At 36.9% G+C, this 26,208-nt stretch overlaps 1 protein-coding gene across 3 annotated transcripts in view; it reads right to left on the bottom strand.

Annotated features, from left to right (window-relative positions):
• The window catches only part of GBE1 (1,4-alpha-glucan branching enzyme 1), a 167,210-nt gene that overhangs the window by 41,497 nt on the left and 99,505 nt on the right, over positions 1-26,208 (bottom strand). For all 3 annotated transcript variants that reach the window (XM_055801424.1, XM_055801426.1, XM_055801427.1), the window contains exons 8-12: positions 26,004-26,119; positions 25,623-25,750; positions 21,857-21,955; positions 18,940-19,050; positions 15,854-16,025 (exon numbers count right to left, since the gene is read on the bottom strand). In XM_055801424.1, the coding sequence (XP_055657399.1) occupies positions 15,854-16,025; positions 18,940-19,050; positions 21,857-21,955; positions 25,623-25,750; positions 26,004-26,119 (626 nt within the window). The remainder of the gene's footprint in view (positions 1-15,853; positions 16,026-18,939; positions 19,051-21,856; positions 21,956-25,622; positions 25,751-26,003; positions 26,120-26,208) is intronic.

Raw genomic sequence — 26,208 nt, 5'->3', positions numbered from 1 at the left:
CTCATCCCCTAACCATCGTTATTCACATCTCAGCGTATAATGAACAAAAAACAACAAAAAAGGAAAATTAAAATATAATAGCAACATAATGCTTGCATATTTTTAAAATACTTTTATGACTGTTTACAACACCAGAACAGTACATAGCATAAAGACAGGCTATAATTAAGAACCAGTCTCTGAAGAGCATTGCTTTCTAATACTAATCTACAATTAATTACATCAGACAGCAAGAACTTCTGATGCCATGCTTTTAGACTATGAAATAAAACCCCCGATTAGAATGGTTTTGGCACTGTGCAGACTTCGTAACTTCATGAAGCATGTCCCTGTTTGAGTAATGGAGGACGGTGCTGTCAGTACGGATGTGCACGTGGAAAGTGCAGTTAATGCGAAGGCTAGGGCAGATGGTAAAGAGTATCCTGATGAATGGATGGGCTTGATTTACGGGTGTACAAGATAGTCTTGACTCACCTGTACGTTAAAGCAGCGTCGACACAACTGAGACATGGCTGAAAGGAGAAAAACAATACAGGGCAAGAGAAAACAGAGGAAAGAAGAAAAAACACTTAGCAGATTTAGATAAAGTCCATCAGGCAATAGCTTTGAAAGAAAACTGCTCCTCAAATAAAGACCGGAATTAGAGAATCCGTAGTGATGGCACCTTTGCTATGAGTAGCAAGTGATTTATAAAATAGCCTCCAAAATCTGTAAGATCAGAGAGTAATTGCCCAGTGAGGCCTTCGTGGTATTTTTTGTTTGCATGTGGGGAGACAGGAAAAAAACACCAAAACAGATGCATCTTGCAATATTGAGAGAACAAGCTTAAAACAAGATGTTTGTTAAAATTTTAAAAAATAATAGGGAAACATACAAAACAGACTGTAACTGAAGGTTACCACATTCTTTGAAAAATCAGTTGCAGCAGAAAATGTCCTTTCTGCATGTTTCGTTACCCTTTCACATCCCCCTCCCCTTGGATTTCTGAATAGGGCATGCCTCAAAGGAACAGCTTTAAGAGACATCAGAAGATCCACAAGATGCACTGGCTTAAATGGCACGATTCCACTCCCTTCAGGTAACCATTCTTACTGCACACAAAGACCAGAGGAAAGATTTTGGCCATCTGCCCTCCAATAATATGTCTTTTAGGAGATTTTAAGAGGTACTCTCGAGTATCATCAAGCAGAGCTGCTGCCAGTTTTGTATTTCACCTACCAATACTCAGGTTTTAGTATAGAATTGTCCAAATAACTAGGAAATCCCAGACCCACTAAAACACTCCAACACTTCCTGATGATTGCTACATTACATACGTAACTCCAGATACACATCAGCCCATACATTATCGTCCTGGTTTTGGCTGGGACGGAGTTAATTTTCTTCTCAGTAGCCGGTGCAGGGCTGTGTTTTGGGTGTGGTGTGAGAGCAATGCTGATGGCACACGGATGGGGTTGGTTGGTGCTGGGTGATGTTCATACTGAGTCAAGGACTTCTCAGGTTCTCAGGCCCTGCCAGGGAGAGGGCTGGGGGGGACGGGGAACTGGGAGGGGACACAGCCAGGACAGGTGACCCCAGCTGGCCAAAGGGATACTCCATACCAAGGAACGTCATGCTGAGTATATAAGCCAGGGGAAGGAGGAAGGGGGGGACATTTGGCATTATGGCGATGGTCTGCACTATGAACCCATGACATTGTTTCAAAGAAACAGAGATTCACCGTGAGCTATAATCTCTCTTCATTTCATTATACGGCGGCTCTTTCTTTCCAGATTACAGTTATCCCTTCTGATTTTGAAATTCAACAATTTGCTGCATACACAGATGCAAACATGACAGTATTCATCCTACAGTAAAAACACATTTTAATTAGCCCTAAGACTTGAACCAGCTGAAGGCATAACAAAGCTGGGAGCCTTTCAAGACATAACCGTCTCAGGTTGTCCTTGTGATACCAAGTTAATAGATACAAAATAAAATGACACTACTGAATGAGAACCAGAGCAGAAATTCTAGATCCTATTACAACTGCTTAAAAAAATAATAAAATTTTATTTTCTTTTTCTGGTTTTAAAACAAATACTTCTGAACTAGCTGTGAAAAACAATATAAGCAATCTCATTTAAGCAGCCACCTCCAATTTTTTTCCTTGAGCAATTTTTTACTAAAATATTTTAGTACATAGTGCTCCTTTTTCCCTACTCCAAAGTTTCATGTAATTGTTAGAATTTATTTTGTATACTGTGTTCATTAATTACTTTAAAACATTATTTCCCAAAATAGAATTCCACGTCACTGAAATATGTACGTGTTCAAAGGACTATACTTCATGGTGTCATTGCACTGTATAAAGAAGTGATACAGCTTGCTTAGGGCCTAAGCGGAAAATGGATTGCAACCGTATTAGGAGGCACATAATGCTTTTTGTACCTTTAAGACAAAAATTCTCTGTCAAAGGAAAAAAACTAACTTTGATTTCAGGGGAAGGGAAAAAAAAAAAAAAGAGAAAGCCGGCTTCAATGTCAAAAGTGTGTTGTGTTACAACTGTTTGAGGATAGCCAAATATGTACAAACACTAAGATGATTTCTCCTCTCCCCCCTCCAGCAATGCTGTACGGAAATTCAAAGTGAAAAAAGCAAAACACAAAACAGAGACAAGAAACCGTTAGAGATTACTTGTACAAAGACATTTTGAATTGGACATATGAAATATTTCTCAGTAATGATTTTTCATTCATCTTGCTGAAGTTATAAAAGCTTTGCATAGATCTTCTTTAAAAAAAAAGGAAAATAACTCTGAAACAAGTACAATTACATCTTTATCTGCGAAAAATTATTTGCCAATGTCATTACTCATTCTCTTTTATTCCATTTCATTCCTTTATACAGCCACACTATGCTGGTAACTTATTTCACTACTTTGTTATTTAGATCTTAATGGGCACATTTTATTGTAAGAAAACAACATATCCTTTGAAAGCCTGATACTGCACGGAACAGTGGGAGGGAGGAAGAGAGAGACAGAGCCCGTAACATCAGTCCAGTAAAAATTTCTCATGTCCCTGAGCCCAGCCTCTTGGTATCTCAGATACAGCTTGCATCACCCTCATAAAATGGGAGATGGAAAACACAAACAAACAAATCTTACAAAAAGAAAAGATATGCTACAACTTCTAAACACAATATACTCACTACTGCTTTCTACAGGCTTTTCTCAAAATACATTTCTTGTAGAAATACTTCCAGCGCTAGTGTTCCTGTATTTACAGTGAGGCACTGAGGAAGAACCCTTCTGTCACACATCACACTGTTTACTGTCCCTTGTTCTGCAGTGCCTGGTCTCTCTCAGTATTTTAACATATTCATATAACAGAAAACACCATAAATCAGATACTTACTAGAGAGAATAGAATGCGTAGACAGCTCCTTTAAGATAAATTTTATTTATTTCTACAGGTCTCTTCCTGTATTTACATTTTCAGAGCCAAGCAATGGATTTAGACCTGGATTCTCGTGTGCAGGGTACGAACCAAGCAATAGCCTTCCACACAGGAAACTAAAAATTAAAAATACAGTCTTTCTGACCTAAAAATATAAATGCAACTAGTAAATAGGAAAAGGGACTTTCACAGGTTTTCTGAAAATTTCAATTATGTGTAGTTAAACTCCAGAAAATGAAGACTTTTAAATTAAGAGACTCCCTGCTTCATTATTTTGATCGAGATACCCCCTTCTTTCCCATAAGTAGGAAGGCAGCATATCAATAAATAGCTTACTATACTTCTAAGACTAGTCACAACCAGCATCATAATAAATGTATAGCATTATTGATTTTTGTTCACACACCCCCACCCCACCCCAAACAGAACAACAAATTTCACATACTAGAGAAGTCTGCACAAATAAGACAAGTTTTCTTTACATTTACTGAAATTAATATGTCAAAATTCTGGCATACTTATCAACTTAGGGGCTTTGAGTAGTCATAGTAAATCTGACATAAAAAGGCATGGTACAGTTTATAGCATATCTTCTAAAACTGAGGATTAAATTGCCAGGGGGAGGATGGTAGCAACTGTTGTGACAAAGCCAGCAATAAAATCAAACTTAAAACAAAAATACACTCTTCACTTGAAGAGATTGATTGGGCTAAACTTCCAATTTCTCCTTTGAATAGCTTCTCCAGGCAGAAATAAGAATAACCCCAAAGAGCACCTCCATTACTTTGTTCTAGATCCTTTATTTCTCTGATCGGCAGAAATCAGTGCTGTAGCGCCAAAACACTTGCAAGTATGACACGTGTTAAGGTCTGAGTGAGTATATGTAAGGCCCACATTGCGATAAAATTTAGAAACAAGGTAACCTACTATTTCAAATATACTATTGCCATATAGGATATCTTCAGTAGTATTTGCTAGGTTATCTTTTCTTTTTCTCCAAACGATAAATAAAAAGTGTGAATCATTAGGAAAGAAATGAAAAGCTAGATGAGATTTTAAAATATATTGAAAAAATAGAGGGCTTTAAAGAATGAACTATTCACTTATTCAAAAAGGTCTGCATAAAAGCTGCCTAAGTACAGCTAAATAGAACATAAGGAGGAAAAAAGCACAGTAACATGAGTGAAGACTTACTGAAAATAGACTGTAGATTTACACAGTATTTTGTTATTTATAAAGAGCTAGCACCCTCACTATGCTAGCTTAGATGAAAGAAAAAATTGGAGTTATGGAAGTCTATCTAGATTCAGCCTCCTGCACTTTCCCCTTCAAGCAATATTATGCACAATTCCTCACTTTCTAAGATGGTAGCACCCTTTACAAACTAAAAAAACAATCACAAAAATAGAAATAAGCATAAAAGCTCAGCCTCAACCAATTTTTTTGTTTGTTTTTAAAAGGTCATATACGCACATTCCCCCAGACCTAGAGAGAACACATCCACAAAAGACACCTAAACAGAAATCTACAGCAAAAGAATTTTTTTTTTTAAAGGTGGTTTTACTTCATGATACATATCAATTAGTAAGAAGCACACATCACAATCCCAAAGTATGCACTTTTCACAAATTTAAGGAGTACAAGATAAATGGTGGAAAGCATATTGCCAATATTGTACATTAAAATGGATTAATGTTTTCCTTCAGATCTCCCTTTCTTGCATTGATATTTGGAAATAAGGCTGCACATTTCTTCATTATGAAGATAAAGGTTATGAGCTTAGGCTGCACAAAGAACTGATTTATAATACAAACAAAGATGATCTAAGCTTTCCTGCAGTATTTTGTGTTAATGGTTAGCTCAATTAAAAATAAAAAAATAAAATATGAGCTTTAGGAGCTGTTTCATAATCAATGGATGGACTCAAATTAGGTGTGGATTACTAGATTGCTTTTAAATAATGTCTCTAAAAAATGCTATTTAAGAAGCTATTCAATAGAAATACCTTGCTTGCAGGATCTGCTCTGAATTTCACAAAAACACCTGAATAACTATCCCAACCAAGTAAAAGTTCTAGGCTTCTGGCCATAAACAGATGCCATGAAAAGACCGTACCAGCACTCTTGGCTTTGTGAATAATCCTCGGTTCTCCTTGAGATGTTAGTCACTTCTCCTGCTACTCCTCCAGCCCTGCAATTTTACGTAATAAATGAAGACGTAGTCTTTTGTATTCAGCAAGACATACCAACTCAAAAGGTACATGTACTATTCACAAGAAAAAGAACACCCCCCCAAACATTAATTCTCTTTTCAGCCAAAACTAATTCTACCCTCTTCCTAAACTCCCTTACTAATTTATTCCACCATAAATTCCTCCTCTCCCTTCTTGACAACTTACTAAAATCAGCTCTATATTCATACACAAGATTAACCTCGTAACGCTTAACTCTGAAGTAACACTAAAATACCTCATTTTCACTGTATTTTTATCGATTTCCATGAGCTCACAGAAATAATTCACCCTGCATTATGTAGAGGAATGCATCTTTTTAGTGGGAAAGATAAAGCGACTGTCCTGGGTTAATGGAGCCTGCAGCTCCACTCCAATCCCACCCTGACTGCATGCCTCCTTCGCCCCCACGTTCTCCTGGTCTGCCCTCTGCCTTGCACGCGTTTCCTCCCTCTAACACCAACACATAGCTACCTCTCTCTGACTGCTACCATATAAAAGCATTTTTCCATTAAATCTCTTGACATATGGAAGCACACCAAACGGGTTAGAGTGCTTTCAGATCTTCTTTTTATAAACCTCAACAAGGTTATAATACAACGGAAACGTACTTCAAACCAAAGCACGTAGTCTATGCCTGCAGTGATAAATTCTAGTAACTTTTGAAGCCTGCACAGTTGTAAATTTCAAACTGAAGATCTCAAAAGACATCCAAGAAAGGCAGGTTGACTTTATTATAAAGGATGCTATAATGTGCTTTACTCTGCAGATTTTACCACTTCATAGGAAAATTTGCATAGAAAATACATTATCTCTTGAAGATCAGTGCAAATTCGACTACAATGTTGTTTAAATTCTTATTCTAGTAAATTCCTGAGTGAGCATTGGCTTGATGGCCTCAGAAAATTAAGACAATGAGCAGATTTCAAGCTAATAAATAGGGCTTGTGAAAATAGGAAGTTCTTGAACTCATAAAGACATCTTCTTTTTATTCCAATGTCATCACAAAGTATTATCTCAGTTTAAACTACATTGATTTGGGGAATTAATGACACCACTGAGATGAACTCATTTCAAATTACCACAACCGCGCACATTAAAATCCAAATTGGAATGTATGCCTAAGGATCTATTATTCAGACTTTACTAATACAAAATGTCACCTGCTCAGTCATGTCTCAAAACAACAATTCCTTACTGAATTACGTGTGGGGTTTAATTCTATTTGGCTCTCTATCGCCCGAAACAAGTCTGGGAAAGAAAAATGCATTGCCAGTGGTAGGGTTGCTGATTAACAGATTCTTATGCATGCTCTTACACCAGCTCACGAGATTCCTGTTGCTAAATTACTTGATTGGGATGTAAAGGGAAACACGGTTTGGGTCACCTCTCTCTCACTTTAAAAGCCAGTCTACAAAGTATAAACAGGAAGAATTTTTTTTCCTCTTTGGCAGATGGTTTTTGGACAAAATAGATCCATTTTTCTCTTGGCCATGCAATCACTAAACCCTTTCCAGATTACCAAGTACAGACTAACTGAAAAAAAAGTAGAAATGAAACAGAGCTGGGTGTGGTAAGAGGCGGCTGTAGCTTCATTTCAGCATTGGGGGTTTCAGAAAGAAGTAACTCAAAACAAAAGGAGTATTAATAAATTATCAGCATTGAAATTGTATGAAGTACAGTGAGCAGCAGGGAAAGAAAAGACAAAAGCTTTCATACGAACACGTTTACCACTGTTTCAAAGGGGCATGCTGACCCCTTTCCCCTGCTCTTACACACAAAGGTCTTGCACAGATTTAGTTTTTATCAGGCTGACCATTTCTGTAGACATCTAGCATTCAGGAGATGAGTGGCCTCCTGTGCTAAGCATGTCATTAGTGATGTTGATAAACTAGAAAATAAACATTACGCTTTTGCTTTGTGACAAGGCAGAAGCTAAGATCTGTGTGAAAACTACATGTCATTACACGAATTTATTGAAGCAGCACAACAGAGGGAAAAAAACCCCAAACAAGACTAGTTTTTCTCAAAAAGGCCAGCTAATGGGTTTTGGTAATCTAGAGTGGCTACCTGGATACTGAAAATCCAGTCTTTCCTACAGATCAACTTAATATTTACGGGAAAACCAAAAAATATTGTTGTCTTCCTTATAGTCTTGCACCATCTTTCAACCAAGAAGTCTTGGAAGCATAAGGCTATAGGTTAGCTATAATAAGTATAGCTAATCTATTGTTCTGAATACATGCAGTGATGGACCATATCTTCATGTGACCATAAGAAAAACACATACACATCCCCAAAAGTGCTTTCTACTCAGAAAAGGGGACCAGATAGATCTTTTTTTTCTCTGAAGAGGCATTATAACAAAACAATCACAAAGACATTTTTACGTACCTGACAATGTCAAGGCTCTTCTAAAGCACTAATCGTTAACAGAGTCCATAGGATAAACCTAGCTTTGTAAAATTTTTAGAATAATTACAATACGTAATATTTTAAAGCACTTCATGACTATATAAAGAGAAAACATTTGAAGCATTTTGTCTGAATCCAAGTTCTCCACAGCATAGAAAGTGTGACTACACTTAATTGCTTACACATTTAATGAATCTTTATAGAAACCTTTTCATATAGCATCACAGAATTTAGGTTAGAAAAGACCTTTGAGATCATCAAGTCCACCTGTTAACACAGGATTGCCAACTCCATCAGTAAACCATGTCCCTCTAAGTACAGCACCCACACATTTTTTTGAACACATTCCAGGGATGGTGATTCCACACTTCCCTGGGCAGCCCCTTCCAATGCTTCACCACCCTTCTAGTGAAGACATTTTCCCTAACATCCAATCTAAACCTCCCCTGCTGCAACTTGAAGCCATTTTCTCTTGTTCTGTCCCTTGTTACCTGGGAGAAGAGACCGACCCCCCCCCCCGCCTACAGCCCCTGTCAGGCAGCTGCAGAGAGCGATAAGGTCCCCCCTGAGCCTGCTCCTCTCCAGGCTGAGCACCCCCAGCTCCCTCAGCCGCTCCTCATCAGCCTTGTGCTCCAGACCCCTCCCCAGCTCCGTTGCCCGTCTCTGGACACGCTCCAGCGCCTCAACGTGCCTCCTGCAGTGAGGGGCCCAAAGCTGAACACAGGATCCCAGGTGCGGCCTCACCAGTGCCCAGCACAGGGGACGGTCCCTGCCCTGGTCCTGCTGGCCACACATTTTCAGATGCATACATATATATGTGTGTGTATATATACACACACAAGATCAATTTTCAATATAGTATCAAATTTATAGAAAATGATCACACGTTCATACTAACAGTCAATAATGTTCTCTCCTCTACCAAATTCTTAATTTTGGACACCTGAAGAATAACCAAAACAGTTTATTATGTACAAATATGTGCATTTATATGCACAACTCCCAGTAAATTTGAGATACATTTTTAAGATGCTTTTTATGTTGCTTACATACTGAATTGAAAAAGCAAAGGAGTCTGAAAGTGAGGTAAACCTTTTGATTTTAAGTTTATTTGAATTCAAGGTGAAGAAACTGGAAACAAAATATAATTAATCCAAAATATTGTAGTCTTCATATTTTTCTTTGACTATTGAGATTTGTTGGGGTTGTTTTTTCCATAAAAGACAGCTAATTAAAACTAATGCCATCTGTATACAGTTTAATTATAGTTTACTGAAAAGTGTTTTTTCATTTAGTAGCTATGGATAAAAACACAATTATGAAAGAATAAAATAACAGCCATGCCCTACAGAGTTAAAAATCCAGATGTGGAAAAAGTTTTTCATAGGAATATGACTGTCATAATTTCTACAATAAATTATAATTTTGAATGCTTGAAAATAGAAACTCCTCCAAAAACCTGTGCTGAAAGTATGAAGTTATAATATATAGAGGCCTGTTAGTGTGATTGTTCTTCAAAACAACAATAAAGCAAAAATGAAGGCTGTCATGCAGACAGAAATGGAACTCGTTTCTAACATAACTTCAATATATTTATATTACAACTTCATTTATTATTCCTTAGCAAGTCCTCAGACCACACCAACTATTGTATCAGTAGACTAGGTTGGATGCACTTACACATGGTGACAAAAGATGCTACAAGATGCAAGGCAACGGACGGAGTCATGAACAAAGCCTAAGACATCAGCAGAAGTCTCAATAACATCACCATAGTAAAATGATGGTACTTAGCATAATAAAAATATCTGTAGTTCCCAAAACAATTTAACTGAGGCTTAAAAATCCAGTCTCTTTATACCAGTAACAGAAAAATCACTAGAAAACTACCCATTCTTTAAAACAAAACACCTAGTAACTGAAACAAAATGTCAGAATGGCTTTATATATTACATACAAATCAACTTCACCTATAATACTGTAGTATCTGATACCCGCAGACTTAACACTTAGGAACAAACCAAGGAAACATCATCTGAAACTCTGAAAGAAGAAAGGAGCACCCACACACAACAGCTACTGCAATTTAGACAATTCTTTCTCCTGCCCCGGAAAATCCTGCCTGGACTTCAATCCATGAACACATCTGGAGGAACTTTGATTTTTGTGCAGTTCTGAGGATCCCGTTGGCCACGAAGGCTTCTGTTTCAAGGTTCCTGACCTGAGAAGCCATAGTGTAGACACTGATCCACCATCACATATGTAGACTGGTGCTAGTGCCTATTTTATTTTTGTATTTAAATTACATACATGCGTGTGGATCTTTCTGCTTTACCCTCTCAAAGAGGAAGCAGAATCAATTCCCAGAACACATTTCTAGTTGAACATATTTAAATTTGTGAAGAGAAGGTAGGATTAGACAGGATTGTGTGTTCAGTTTTCTAAATTACAAGACAGTCTTTCCCAGTCCCTCTAATGGGTTTTGAGCAAGTGTAGAAATGAACTGTGTTGCAATCAACTCTGTTTAAATGAACAATAGATATTAACAGTTTGCAGCTCTAGATGTTCTGGAACAGACTAGACTCTCAAACCAGTTACTGAAGCCTAATGTATATATATGGATTCTTCCCTCTGTCACTGCCTGTCCCAAGCTGTGACGGAGGGCATACAGGGTACTATGCAACAAAGTTGTAGGTGGTCTGTCACCACAGGACAGGAAATCTATGACAAACTATGTGCAAGATTTCAGACTACACCCTTCTTGTTTTCTACCTTAAAATGAAAGTAATTGTTTCTGTCAGACTGCCGTGAATTTAAAGCGCATGGTAGAACTGGCAGCACAGAAAGCACATTTGTCAGGTATACTAGGTAAGCATATTAAGAAGGATGACTTCAAATTACAGATCCTAATCCACAGCCCTTACCAAGTGTGCACTTCAAGCTGGTTTATCAAAAGGAGTTGACTGAAGAGAGAGAGTTTAAAGAGCATTTGCTGTTGCAGGGCCTTTGAGGTAATGGTCTAAAATGTCATGCTGTAACCAGTGCACAGCAGTAATACGCACAAGAAAGCGTACAGGGGAGAGGAAAAAAAAACAACTGTAAAATTTCAAAGTGATTGCCTTGCAACATGTCTAAGAAAACAAAAGCCCCTTAGGTTTAAGCTAAATATTCTTGGGTTTGATTCAATTTCTTTTTTATCTAGAATAGGTAGCAATAAAAGTAGTATTTCAGATAATGTTTTAAGTAACATTCCCATTCGTATTGTAAATTATATTGTATAATCTTTATTTCACATTTCTAATATTTAAAAAGTAAATTGTATGTACATTTCCCACCCTGATACTAGCGCTACTCATATCAACACCACTCCTTTTGTTTGTCAACATATTTTCAAAAGCCTTGTTACAAAATCCTTTAGTTTAACAATAAATAATCGAATGGAAAAATTATCTTTCTCTCTCCAAAATACTTAAAGGAATAGATGATGCATACCAATTTGCCTTATTTTTAAGGCCAAAGAGAGAATAAGTCTCATCATACCTAACCATTAGACAAGAAACTGGTTTAGTTCAGCCAAAAAAACCCCTAAACATAGAGAAAGTAGATAAATTAATGTGTAAGTGAACTAACGAGTAGGAAAAGGAAGCTTTACAAGATAAATTCAGTATTGGTGAAACAGAAGTAATGTCAATGCAAATGGTAACACCATCAGCCAATGGTCGTGATTGCAAAAAAATGTGCTAGTTACTACAAATCACTTTCTAGCTTAACTATACATATAAAACAAGTTGTTTTGCAGGGGATGAAACTTGGTCTCTGAAGTCCTAATTAAGACATGTTTTACTGTAGAAAAGCCATGAAAAATAGTGCTAGAGGTTCATGTAGGAACTAATCTCCATTTCAATAAATAGATTGGAGTTTAAGCCAATTTTAAACGAAGAAGAAAGCAAGAAAACTAATGTTAGCAAGCTGAAAAGCAAGACTCTACTAAACCACTAAACGTTTTTGCTATGAAGGATCAATCCCAAGGACCTAAAATGCTATTTAAGGCCCCCTGGACTGGATCTTATGTCTATTTCAGGCAAGAAAGCAGCTACCCTTACTTGTCTAAATCTAGATAGACGAACAGATGTATCCTGCAAGATACGGAGAGAACACGGAAACAAGCTCACTGAAGAACACCTTTCACATGTCCTGCATGGCTTCCCTAAGTGCGGGGCGCAGGTAACAAGCATGAGAATAGAAAAAGAACATTTGAAGGAAAGGAACAATTACAGCTGTCTACAGATTTTCTTCAAGGACAGGATGGAAAATGAAGCCAAAGAAAAATGAAGGTATGTAAACACAGAACAGTTTTGTAGTGCTAAGTTCAACTATTATTTTCAAGAAATATGTGAGAGTAGTTACATTGAAGTTAAACATCGTCTAGTAGGTAACAATAGTGGTCAGTTCATTTTCAAGGTGAGATCAAAAGATTCCTGTAGTATTCTGGAAGTCTTGTAACAGCTTCTGTTAGTCCTTGTTTAGAAATTGAGGAAGTAGACTCAAACCTTAAGCCTTTTTGTTACTTTGTAGGGGGTTAAATTGGCAATAAAGATTTTTAGTCAGATAGAGGGAGCTTATTTTGAATTTGCCTTCAAATTCTCATATTAAACAGGGAAAATATCTATGTCTCCAAATATTTTTTCACGTAATTTTCTGATTTTAAGGTAATATCAGGTACATATTGTATTTCAATATCACCACAATTGCAAACAAAAATAAGTACAACTACAAGGTGTTTTCCTACTATTAAAAAAAAAAATTACTTCCAGTATTTAATACAGGCACATAATGTGAATGCTTGGGGCTTTCTCTTTAAGCGTCATATAAGTTCAGAAAATCAAGTGTGTATTATCTGTGTGTATTATCAACATCTTCACAGAAGCTTAGCTGTAGAGGAAGAAAGAAGCATCACCCCTGTGCTCCTACTAAAGTACTGTGCAGAGGAACTTGTAATTTTTGTGATTTCCTAAAGTCATATAACATCTTCTGACCAGTACTGGCCAGACTCAGTATTAAAATCTCCATCTAAAACAGAAGCCAGGTTGAACAAACTACAGCTACATCAGAATTGTTGCTCCCTACCTGCTTTGAAAGCAGAGGATTTAGACATAGCACAAGTTTCAAAACAATTGCTACCTTTTTTTTTACTATTGCTATTAAATAAACTGGCCTTCCAGAGTGTTCATTCACTACAGCAGGATGTTTATCATTGTCATGCTCATTTTTGGCCAAGCATACAGAGTTCTCCCCTTTCTGGGTTAAGTCTTCCATGACAGATGGGCACATGGAGCCCAAGAGATTATTTGCAAAGCTGCACAGAAAACTGAAATACAGACCAGAGGAAAGAATGCTCCCAACGGTTTGTGTTACAAGGGAATGAATTCACTGAAATGACAAAACTTTCCCATTCACATTTCTGTTTGTATACATCATTGATTGTCTATACCAGGATATAAGCAATTGGGAAGGAAAATAAAAGTCTTCAGTGAAAATTAAACATCCAGAAACACAAAAACCAAGAACAACAACTTCCAGGATCTTTGCAGTGTTTTTTTATAGACACCTGTAAGATGGGCAAAGAATGGTCCCCTGTGAAAAGTGAGAAAATGGGAGAAAGCCAGTACCAGTGTTTGGTGTTCAGTGGGGCACAACTTCTCTCAACAGGAATCTGCTTGCATGTATGGAGTACAAATGATACTCCAACACAGGTGTAATTAAATATTACTCCAGATCTTCAAAAGAAATTTCAACATACATTCAGGAAGACAGATTTCCACTCCCAATACATTTTTTAGAAACAATTTTTTTCATAAGGTGAGCAAAGCATTGAGAAAGCAGCGTGTTGCTTTGGTGTCTCTAATCTGCAGAAAAAGAAGATACAAGATATTTACGGAAGGACCATGGGAAGCACAGAGGCACCTGGAATACCTTCTCCAGGTGTTGTGAAAGCAGATTTCCAGTCCTCCCCACACCCTACAGGAGGCTTCCCTTCCTCCCCCTCAGCATTCACTGAAAACTGACAGCTGAAGAACTCGTTTGTCTCTGTGTTCACTTTAATAGACAGCAAGCTGCAACATGCATTTTGAGTACACCGGACTGCAAGCATTCTGAGCGTATGTTTTCTCCTCCAACATTTATTACAATCTCTTCACCTTTTACATATAGCAAACTATAACTTAGTTACTGAAACATATGCAGTACCCAAGGATACACAATATTAATTGCTCAATCAACCTGCACTAACACACTGAAATCAACATGTCACATTGGATTACTGTTATTTTTCTAACCTTACCAAGTCAATTTGGGGCATATTTTTTACACACTTGCTTCCTTAACTATTGTAGTATCACTAGTTTGATTACATCATACCTTGCACATTTTGGTGCCTGGCTACACACTTCACATTTATTTTATTGACTTTTCTTCACTGTCAGGGAAAAATTCTGCGTTTTTTTGGAAACAGTAGTTTTACTAGTATATCATATACTGAATTGATTTGTTCTGTACTGAAGTTGCTTTAATTCTTATTAAGAAAACCCCAAAACATGGTATTTTTTGAGTGTTCTTCTAATACCAAGGAAGAAAATGTATCAGTACAGACATGCTTAAATAATAAGGCAATGGTCCATTTCAATGTTCGCCAGTTGTTTAATTAGAAAAATATATTTTTAAATATACTATGATGGAAGAAAGGCAATATATATCCAACAATCCTTCATCTTGATAACACAAATTATTCAATAATAAAAGCTGAAAGCAGCATTAAGCCAGAACTTATATAATTTTCAAGTGTTTCATTGTCAGAAAACTGAGCTGGTCACTTACAGCACATGTTCAGCCTTTTTTTCCCCATGAGACTTTCACAACTGCTATACAGAACTTGTCACACCACATTACAGATTTATGGTTTTTACTATAAAGTAAGGATTAATTTAAAAAGAAATTAAGGAACATGAATATGGTAAAAAGCATCAAGCATAAATAACTTCAGCATTTTGTATAAAACCAAGAACATGATTCAACTTTTTAAGATGACTGCTTGGAACTGTAACTTGCGGATTAAATGTGCTTAACTATTACACGTTCTTGTAGCACTAGTACTTAGGAAGCAATGCGACAACTGTATTTTACCACTTACAAACAACAAAAAAGTATTGCTAACTCTTACTATTTCCATGCTTCCATAGCAGGATGTGCCTTTGATCTTTATGATTTGTCCTTGCCTACTATATTAAGCCTCTGTTATTCAATAAGAAACAAGGCAATACAATTCAACTGATTCCAGACTCCTTCCTGGCAACTACTAACTGAAATAAGCAAGAGCTATCTTTAGTAAATTCACTGTTACCCTAAAACATTTAGGAAAGTAGAATAGACACGAAAGACAACCCAGCTGTGTAAGGCAAGGCTTACCACATAAAAAACTCACAGAACAATAATTAAAATACTAGTCTGAGTTGTAAATCAGAGTAACCTGAACTAGAGCTTAACACATTTTTAGGAACCACATTGATTTTATTTTCTTGTCTGATAATATATCTTACAGACAGAAAAACAATGCATATTACCTTTTGTACTAAATCCTTATAAAAGCATTTACGCTCCAAACTTCAGAATTGTGATAAATACAGTGGATATAAGATGATGTCGGATCGTTTTATTTCCCTGCCAAGCATTCTGTAGATGAGAAAATAAAAGACTTATTCCTAAGATTACTTACCCATGAAGTTCAGATAGCTCTCTCCTCCAAGTGCATGAGTAATGAGACGAATCATTTTATGAAGCTGTATTCCACGATCAATAACTGCAGTAAGAGGTGAGAGCACACTCATGTTTGTATACATTTCTGCATCCATCAGTCGAAACGCCAAGGTCTTATCACCAACAAGCGCCTGTAACAGTTACAAATAAACACATGAGGAGAACTCTTGGGTGTACTAGATGTGTTTAACTTTTTTTTTTTTTTTTTTTTTAAAGCAGGCACTCTGTCGTAAGGGGAGGACTCGAGAGATTGTTGAAGAGTTAAGGATGTGGCTCGATGTGCACAATCTAGTCCCTGTTCATAAAGAAAACATCCTGCCACCGCCACTGATCACCAGGTCACAGTGACCCTCGCTTCCAGTTACTGCAACTTTGTATTGTGGGATGTGTAATCACGTGGGCATGATATCTATAATCTGCTGCCAAAAAGAGACAGCATGTAAATTGAGGCAGGGACATCCCCGAGCTGAGTCTCGACTGGATGCCAGACGGGACCATCTGTTTTCCCCTTGCAACCCTCCACATGGTTACTGGAGCTCTCCCCACGCCGATGGGAGTGCGGGTATATGATCCACAAACCAATAGCTGTCTAAACCCTGTTGTGCTCCTACATTTCACCTGATGGGATCAAACTGCACAACCACTTCTGAGAACCTTCTTGCCTACAGATATCAAATGTGAAATGTTAGTGTCAACTCAATATGCCACAAGTGACCTACCACTTTGTAATTTTTACAGAAAATAAGAAAGCAAAAATCCTAGGTAAAGTTCCTGGGATGTACAAATAATGGGCTATTAACAACACTCCTGATTTAGAGACACAGATTGAATATGAAACGGTCATTTATATGCAATCAAAAATGTGATTGGTTTTCTGTGATTTCACACAAGAGAAAACACAAACTAGTAATTCTGACTAAAAACAGCAACTGAATTCCTAACTAGGTAGTGCTTACTGTTATTTGAGAAAGGCCACACAAATGCTATGTAACAAGAATTACTCCAATATATTGGCACGAAGGTAGCTGAAAACATTTTGGAGCATTTATATGTAAAATAGCTAATTTTTGTTCAATTAGCCTAATTCTCATTTTATACTCTAGCATGAAAACTCACTACATTCCAGGGAGACAGCTGAGTTGTAAACCAGTCTAGCTAAAAAGCACTATCATCCTTTAATTTTCCATCTAACAATGTAACACCATACGTAGATTATTCCCTCAAGTAAAAAATAATATTTAAAGGCAAAATTCCTACGCAACCATAGCAAGACTGAAGACTGCAGTGAACAGCTGCGAAGAAGAACTGTTCTCTGGACTCAGAATGTACCTTTTGTTAGTGTCATTTAATATCCCCCTAATCTTCCAATTAGAAGGTGTTCATGTTTTCTATGCCAGCCATGATTTTATGAACTGTTATCCTTCCCCTTTCAATCATCTCTTCTACCCTGAAGAGTCTTAGTCTATTTAGTTTTCTTCTCATGAAAAGGAATTCACACCCAGTATTAATCTTACTAACTCACTCACAGCATTTTTCCCAGTTATGCTGTATATCTTTTGAGATACAGGACCAAATCTGCCTCCAACATTCAAGATGCTACAAACCATGAAAGACTACAGTGGCATAATAATTTTTCTCTTCATTCCACTCATAATAATTTCAGTACTATATCTGCCTTTTTTTTTTTTTTTACAGCTATAAGCATGGAGTTGCTATTTTCACACACTTGATATAACCACAAGGCCCTGTATGACTGGTAACAGTCAGCTCGTAGCCCCATTGTAACATATAAGTAGCTAGAATTGTTTCAGTCCTTCACATGCATCACTTAAAATTCGGTCTGAAGATACTTTATCTACACTCCCATTTTGTTTCTCTGTCCTAACTTTTCACATATCATTCTCATGTATGTCAGCAATAATTGGTTTTTTTGTTTGTGGGTTTTGGGGTTTTTTTTAATCAAAATAAATAGATCTTCTTTCCAAGTATGAGATTCTAAAACAAAAATACATGGTGTTATGGAAAACAACTAAATTGATAAAATCCAGCATGAAATAGACGAGAGCAACAGTAATGTTATATGTCATGCCTTAGGATGAAGAATTAGCCTTTATAAAAGCAAATAAGCACAGAATAATATACATTTCCAAGTAATGCCTGAAGCTCTTTACCAGGACTGGGACTCTACTGTCATGCCTTAAGTGAACACTGTGTAAGCGTGTAAATAGCTACACAAAATTAAGCTGATAAAGTCAGAATTCTCTTCTTAAAATAAAATATATGCCTTGTTTTAGACATTTCTGTTGACTTTTATTATAGAAACTATAGGAAGTAGAATGTCAGCTTCTTATGTAGAAGAAAATGTTGAAGGTACATTACTTAAACCTTTTATTAGAAAATGTTTTGTGGTGGGTTTTTTTAAGTTCCTAATTTTAAAATTCTCAACCAACGTGACTTCTGATTCTTCAGAAACAACCATTACAAAGACTGTGGGAGGTGAGTGTTATCAAAACTATTCATTTCTTTTTCATTTTCCCATATACGGAACCATTACAATTGCTGTGTTTTGAACCAAACTGTTAAAGAATATTTCATTTAGATCTCAAAAAAGGATGTCTGCAATCCCTCTGGAGAGGAAAACATTTTCTTGAAAGGAATACAAATCTCAAACACTGATTCAGTGAACAAATATGCTAAATTGTGATACTGTTTAAGATTATCATAAATGGTGCTCCAGTTTACTTTATGGAAACCAGATTTTCCAAAGCATGGATTAGATGCCTTCAAATGTCTTATGACAGGCAGGCATAACAGGAATAATTTTTCATTTCTTAAGAACCACAAAACTGAAAAACAACACCCACCTACTCCAAGCAAGAATCCTTTATTAAGAAGGAGGATCAGAAGAAACCCCAATAATTAAAACAAAACAAACAGTAGTTCAGATCTACCTGTCTCTGTTGCCTATTCTTCTCAACCCTTGCCTCATTTTGTCTCTAAACCTCATCTTTTACTTGCTTATATATAAACAAACAGATAAAATACCTGGTCATGACTCTCTGCATATGCAATGTATTTTTCTTCATACCGTCTGTTTGTTAATGTATGCACAATATTGCCCATATTCCAGTCTTCATCTTTCAGCTCCTTAATAATCTGCAGAAATTAAGGGAAAGACCACCAAAAAGTTATTGCTGTTTCAACTAAAAGCACATTACTACTTTTCTTCATTATCTTGGTGCAGAAAGTTCCCATGGATTGTGAACTGTTACTTCTCCTATTCCCAAGTTTTGAAGTTGTGAGCTTTCTCTGATAATCCAAAGAGATTTCTTCTTTTCAGTTCCACTACCTAAACATAATAAATAGGACACTTTGTCTCTCCTGTACTTCCATGTATAAGCAAGGACAATGGGACTAGCCATCCACCATGCGAATCCCCTGATACACAGGCAATGTGACTGGCAGGAGCTGCAAAAAAGCACTGCACCAAAAACTAGGAAGAAACATGTGGGCATGTATCTACCTACACACAATACTGAAAGAAGTTCAAGCAACCCTGGCACACGGCGGCTTCTAATTACAGCTTAACCACGGGGCTGACTGGTGGAGAATGTATCACTACAAGACAGCACTATGCTATTGCCAGGAAGCGCACAATAACATCAGAAGGTACTTAGCACAGGGACTTGCACTTTCCCCTGATCTGTGCATTCCCAGTCAGTTCCAAACCCAAAGCTTTGTAATACAAAACAAGCTTTACATTTTTTGCCATGCTAGCTCCTGATTTCTAGCAATTTAAACCACATCAATAGTAACTTTCTGCCCGACATGATACTAACTTCCTCGCTCTTCTCAATCTAGTCCAATTTCAGTCTTAGGCCCTTCATTTTTCTTTAGAGACCTCCATTGACCACTACAACTTAAAAACATATATGGAAATATATGGACATAAAAACAGAAGTGATAAAAAGGCAGTAACACCAAGACAGTTAATACAATGCTGTAAAACAACATTCTGGTTGTAACTGGCCATGTATTCCTAAACAGCCTTTTTTTCTTTTCCTTTTCTTTTTTTCTTTTGACTCCAAAAATTCTACTTCTGAATACATTCAGGTCCCTGTGCATCATCATATTACGTACTACATCTATCTTTAATCTGAACTAGTAGAGCCACTGTCATGGCAAACAGCTTATCTTTCTTACTTCTACAAATTCTTTGGAATTACTTCATGGAACCCTGGAGGTCCTTCAAGTTTAAAACTGATTTTAGGAAGCTGCCTAGAAAACTTGCTATTAACAGGTACGTACTTACAAGCTGGAGAGAAAGGGGAGCAAGCAGTCTAGGACGGTTTAATAACAGCTGATAGACTGTTTCTAAACTTTTCCCTTCCAATTGTTTCAGCTTTATTTTTGCCTCCAGAAATGTGGTAAATGAATTACGTGCATCATCTCCTTCTCTAACTCAAGGTCTTCTGTCGTGGTTGCTTATTTGCAGCTTCCTTAGCTAGAAGCTCCTGCCTGCATGACCCTATGTTCCTGCACAATCGACACATTCCTAAATAACTGGAGTCTGCTGGGAAACAGCCTGGAGTATCATAGCTGAATTTACACCTGTCAGCATGCCAAGCATCCACCTGCTGTCTCACTTAAGTACCTGCTTAGGCTGGAAGATGTTTTTCTCCAGTTAAGAATGGAATTTACTGCAGAGTAGGTACGATTCCTCTCCAAGTATTGCAAATTAAAACAAACAGACCGTATCAGAGACTACTAAATTAGATTATCAATCTTTTGCCCATGTAAAATTCTACACTGTGGGGTTTTTTTTTTTCTTTGTAATATGAACCTGGCCACTTGTATTTTGTCTACCTAGGCAACTGCTCATCTCTGCCTGTCCTAAAGCATGGTAAGGAAGTTGTAGGCGTAAAGGAGAAGGGAAAAAAGGAAAAAAATAAAATAATGATCACAACAAGGTGAAGGTGTTTCTTATTACTACAGAAATATGAGCCCTCACTGCATTCCAGGATCTAAATTACACACTCTGAAGTTTAGTGATGCTGTCCCTGTTGGAAAACCTGGCAAGTTTGTCTTCTGAATGAAAAGAGGTTTGAAAACTGTTTTTCAATCAGCTCTTCACCACCCAGTTACAAAAGTGAAAGATGCTGAAAGATAAGTTAATTTGCTTTTTATTTTAAGCTACTCAGTGTATTTATTAAAGCATTAATGCTCATATGAAACATTTATTGTTTCAGATCATCATGACAGCCTGAGGGATTTGGATGCAATCTTCTATCTAACCGAAAAACATTCTCTAAAACATCAGTAAAAGCCTATTGAGATCATTTAGTGTTTTACTGCTTTTCTTGTGATCCTCTGTATTGAGGAAAAGGTGATTTAAATCCTTATCGTAGTCAGTGTTTATTAGTATATTACTGTTCTTGAAGAGCATTTACAGATTTTTATTATTCCTTTTTAACCTTACTATACTGTTCGCTGTTGTTTCTATAATTCACTTATGTTTACTTTGGTTAAACTTTCAGCTCTACCTATGTTCAGTGCCAACTACTATGCCAAATTTCAGGAGGGTTCCTTGCATGTTGCTGGGGTGGCTGTTTTTGGTTTGTTTGTTTTTTAATATGTGTATGCATACAGTTAACTTATCTACCTGTTCACATGCAATATAAACTAAATATTCTATAGTTGTTGCAAGACACAGGTTATCACAAATAAAACAAGTGTCAGACAGAATGAAAAGAACAGCCCCTGAACTTCTGAAACCTACAGGATATCTGACAGCTCTCATTTCAGCCACTAATTCCTGTGCTTGAGCCTGTCAGAATTTATTTTAATAGGACATTAACAGAAGAGAGAGTAAAAATTGCCAGTAGGATTGAGAAGTATTTTTGTGTATGCACAGAAACATCCCACCTTGAAGAGTAGAACATATTTTTAAAAAAGTTCTCACCTGTATCCATTTATCTGGAATAGCCATGGCTAGTCGATAATCGAAACCCCCTCCTCCCTCTGCAACGGGACGACAAAGAGCTGGCATTCCAGAAACATCCTTAAATAAAATAATAATAAAAACCACAATATCATTTGCACAGCATTGCAATTATTAGTTCAGATTACCTACCATACAGTAATACTTCTGTGAAGCTGTTTATAGTTTACAGAGTGTTTGTACAGACTGACCAGTGTAAAGGAGGAGAAAAAAACCAAAACAAAACAGTGAGTGATTATTACACCCAGATTTGCTGTTTGAATGCAAAAGTTAAGATGGAAAATCATTAGGACTTTTCTCATCAAACACTCTAGTACAAAATATTTTAACAGAGTAGATATTTGAGCAGGAAGAGACCTCAGTAGATGCAGAATTTGAAACAATCAGCTCTCAAGAGCCAAGTGATCAATAGAAAGTAGTCTACAAAAGACAAATTAAACCTTCATTTTTTAATTGATATTTTGTATTAAAAATGACATAAGAAGAAAAGGTTGAATATAAAGCAGTGTAAGGAAGAAAAATACAATATCTACTCTTTTCCTAAATGCACAAACCCAAAACTATTGATCCAGGTAGCCCTGGAAAGTGACGTGCTCTTACAGCATAATTTTCCGGTTTCATATTGATGGAGGCTGAACATCCTTAAATTCGTATTCAAAGTTATTAAAATATTTATTTAACCATTTTATAAGGCAATTTATCTCCATAGCATTCTTTTTCTAAAGTTAATCTGTACAGAGAATGAAAATCTCCAATAATTGCAGAATGTCTATCAGTACTCAATTTTATTAACTTATGTCAGTGAGAAGGCATTCTACGACAATATTTATGGATTAACATATATCTCTTCCGTCTACACAACAGAACTTATGAAATTAAATTCTGACTAGAACCAGGGCTTAATTAGGACGCTCTGGTATTCTGGATTCAATCCAGTTTTAAATCCAATTGCTGCATTAGACAATGAAAAAGCTATTTGCACTTTAAGTTACACACAGACGGGCATACACACATACGCAAGTCCAGCCCCCACACCCGCCCTCCAATACTGACACAAGCGAGGAGACGGATCACATCATCATGAAGCTCATGGCTGGAATCCTGGAGGCAGAAGGCAGGGCTGCCACCCAGAGACACCCTGACTGGAGGAATCTCGACAGCAAGCTCAGGAATTTCAGCAAGGGCAACTGTTAACTCCTGCCCCTGGGATGGATCAACCCTTGCATCCAACCAGGCTGGGAAGCAGCTCTGCTGGGAAGATGGTGGGGATCTGGGCTGGCAGCAAGCTGAGCAGAAGCCAGCAGCCTGCCCTGGCAGCAGGGATGGCCAGCAGCATCTCCTGGCCAGCTGGGTGAAGAGCAAAGCCAGAAGATCAAAGGAGGCGATTATCCTCCTTCATTCAGCAGTCATTACATCGCACAGACAACTGCATCCACGGTCCACATGCTGTAAATACCAAACAATGAAGCAGAAATTCCTTCCACACCTTTAGGTATTATAAAAGGAAGTTCAATAGCTCGCCTAAATCTGTCCAGAAGTATAAAAACAGACTAATGCTCTCTGAATTATGCAGAACAAGATGATCTGAAACAAAAGCCTTTCTCTCCGATGCTATGAAGACTACGTGGACAAGGACTGACTGTGAGATTTAAGTAGCTCCCATCTACTTCATTCAGAGAATCACAGCATGGTTGGGGCTGGAAGGGACCTCTGGAGATCATCTAGCCCAACCCCCGCTAACGCAGGGTCACCTGGAACAGGTTGCACAGGTTCCATCCAGGAGAGTTTTAAATGTCTCCAGAGAAGGAGACTCCACAGCCTCTCTGGGCAGCCTGTGCCAGAGTCTGTCACCCTCAGGGTAAAGAATTTTTTCCTCATAGTCAGATGGAACTTCTTGTGTTGCAGTTATTGCCCATTGCCCCATGGTGTACCTTCACTGGGCAGCGCTGAAAAGAGCCTAGAGCATCCTCTTAATGCTCACCCTTAAGGTATTTGTGTAAGTTGATAAGATGGCACAATTCTCAAAGTCAGATTTTTAGGAAGTAAAATTCCAAATGTAGTACTATTTATTTCTATCTAAAGCTTTTACCTGAACACAAAAAAAAATGATTCAGTGTTAATTGTTCAGTATATATTCCAACTAATGTAAAGAGCCAATGCCTAAGCATTTGTTCAGATTCAGTTTTAAATGAGCTGAATATAAAAAAAACCCAGAAATCATAGCGGTAGAGGTTTTTTGCCTGTTTGTTTTTATGCTACTTTAGGCATGATGTAACTTTACCTAACGTTTTTTTCTTCTCATAACACAAAACTTTAATTACAGCTATATTTAGAAGGCCAAAATCAAAACCAAGTATATAGTCAGTAATACCTAAAAACTTAGAAATTACTAAGACAGCAAATAAACAGAATATTAAAAAGCGGTAAAAATAAGCAGCAAAATAATTAAGGTATGTATTACAATCAGTTATGGATAGACAAAAACATTTCTCATGTGGCGCTCATTCCATCATCATTATAGGCAAGCAGACATTCTTCATTGTCTTTCATAATTTTCAATTATGTCAATAGTTCCTCCTTCTGAAATTCTCCTTTAACCATGCAGTACATTGATCAATCCTCTGTTTTGTGTACTGACTCCCCCAGGCAGAAAAGAAGCAGTTTTCAACTCAAGCAAGCAAAACCGAAGACACATCTTACTAAGAAAAAACTTTTAGGCCAGGTAATACAAGCAGAGCGAACTCAGAATTTCATTGGTAAGAATGCTTATAATCTAAAGCCACCTAGAAAATGCACAAATTTTACTTCAAATACACATATAGCTCAATGAAACTGTCTCAAGTTTACTAGTGACTGCTCACCAGACGCTGTTTTTGATAGCTTATCATTAAACTTTTACAAGTTGTTGTCTAGAATATAAAACTTTACCATAAGTAAAAAATGAAGTTAAGCAGTATTTTGTTTTCTGATGATAAATAGGTAACACTTAAGTAATACAAAGTTTTATTAGAAATCAAGATAGATATCAGATGGATGCAATTCTTTAAATGAAAAGAATTATTTAAATATAGTAACATAATAATCCTCAAGATTTAAATTATTTTTTTTTCTTTTAAATAAAAATATTAGAGAAAACATACCTATTCATAGAACTTCAATGCTCTGGTGTTTTGTACCATTAGAATTTCCATGTGCCAACAGTCAAAAATTGATCTCAATCAACTCATAATATAGTCTATTTACTCCCTCAGAGACTTGAATAAAATTAATACTAAATTTAAATTAGCATGCACATTCAACATTTATAATTTTAGCACATTTATTTTGAAGGGGAATTATCAGTTGTGCCAACGTAATTCAAAATATGCAAAACCACACTAGGGCTGTTAATCTTTAGTACCATGAATCGCTAGTGACAAATGGCAATCATGCAAAGGCAATAAATTAATAAAAACCAATCTCATTACAAGTTCAAGGAGATGAAGAGAAGAAAAAAAAAAAGAAATCCTCACATTAATTAATGACCCATTAATGCAGAGAATATTCCCAAAGTGCATATTCCAGTTGTCTTTCCCCACAAGACGAAATCTGTCCACTAATTAATACCTCTGAGCTCATGTCACTACTTCAGTACCTGAAGTGTGACTTGACAATTAACCGGAAATTCACATCCCAAAGCAAACTAATCAATATTAACGTCACTGAGGATGGCAAATTCTGATCTTACCTCCGCTATGGTTATGCATTCTGGATGCAAGAATTTAATCATGTGGTTGGCCAGCATGAGATAACACAAAGCATCTTCATCCACTTGTAGGCCAAAATATTCATTGTAATCTCCACTGAATCCTGTGCCTAATGAGACAGGAAGTTTTAAAGGTCACAGTCACTTAAACAAACAAACAAGGAAACAACATAGCTATTTTGTAATATGCCTTTTTGTAAGCACCAAATTTATTCCTAGTTTCAGATCTATCCATATAGCAGCACAACAAGATATTAGCACATCTGGAATTTTTTGAGCATTCCAGTGAACTTTATAGCACTATTTCCACAGCAGCTGAGATGCAACAAGACTGTTGAGATTAGAGTTGCTTAAATTACTTACCAATCCCATGATGGTGATACAACATAGATGTAACACCATCAAACCGGAATCCATCAAAGCGATAGTCTTCAATCCACATTCTCAAATTAGACAGAAGGAATCTCAAAACTTCCCAGCTGAAATAACATGAATGTATTTGAAAAGCTTTAGAAACCTGGGATCAACTAGAGTTCCTTATACCATGCTCCCCACTTGCACAACCAGT

Source organism: Falco peregrinus, chromosome 4 (assembly GCF_023634155.1).
Source record: "Falco peregrinus isolate bFalPer1 chromosome 4, bFalPer1.pri, whole genome shotgun sequence".
Lineage (NCBI taxonomy): Eukaryota > Metazoa > Chordata > Aves > Falconiformes > Falconidae > Falco > Falco peregrinus.
The sequence above is the reverse complement of the archived record's forward strand: the minus strand, read 5'-3'. Positions and strand labels throughout refer to the sequence as shown.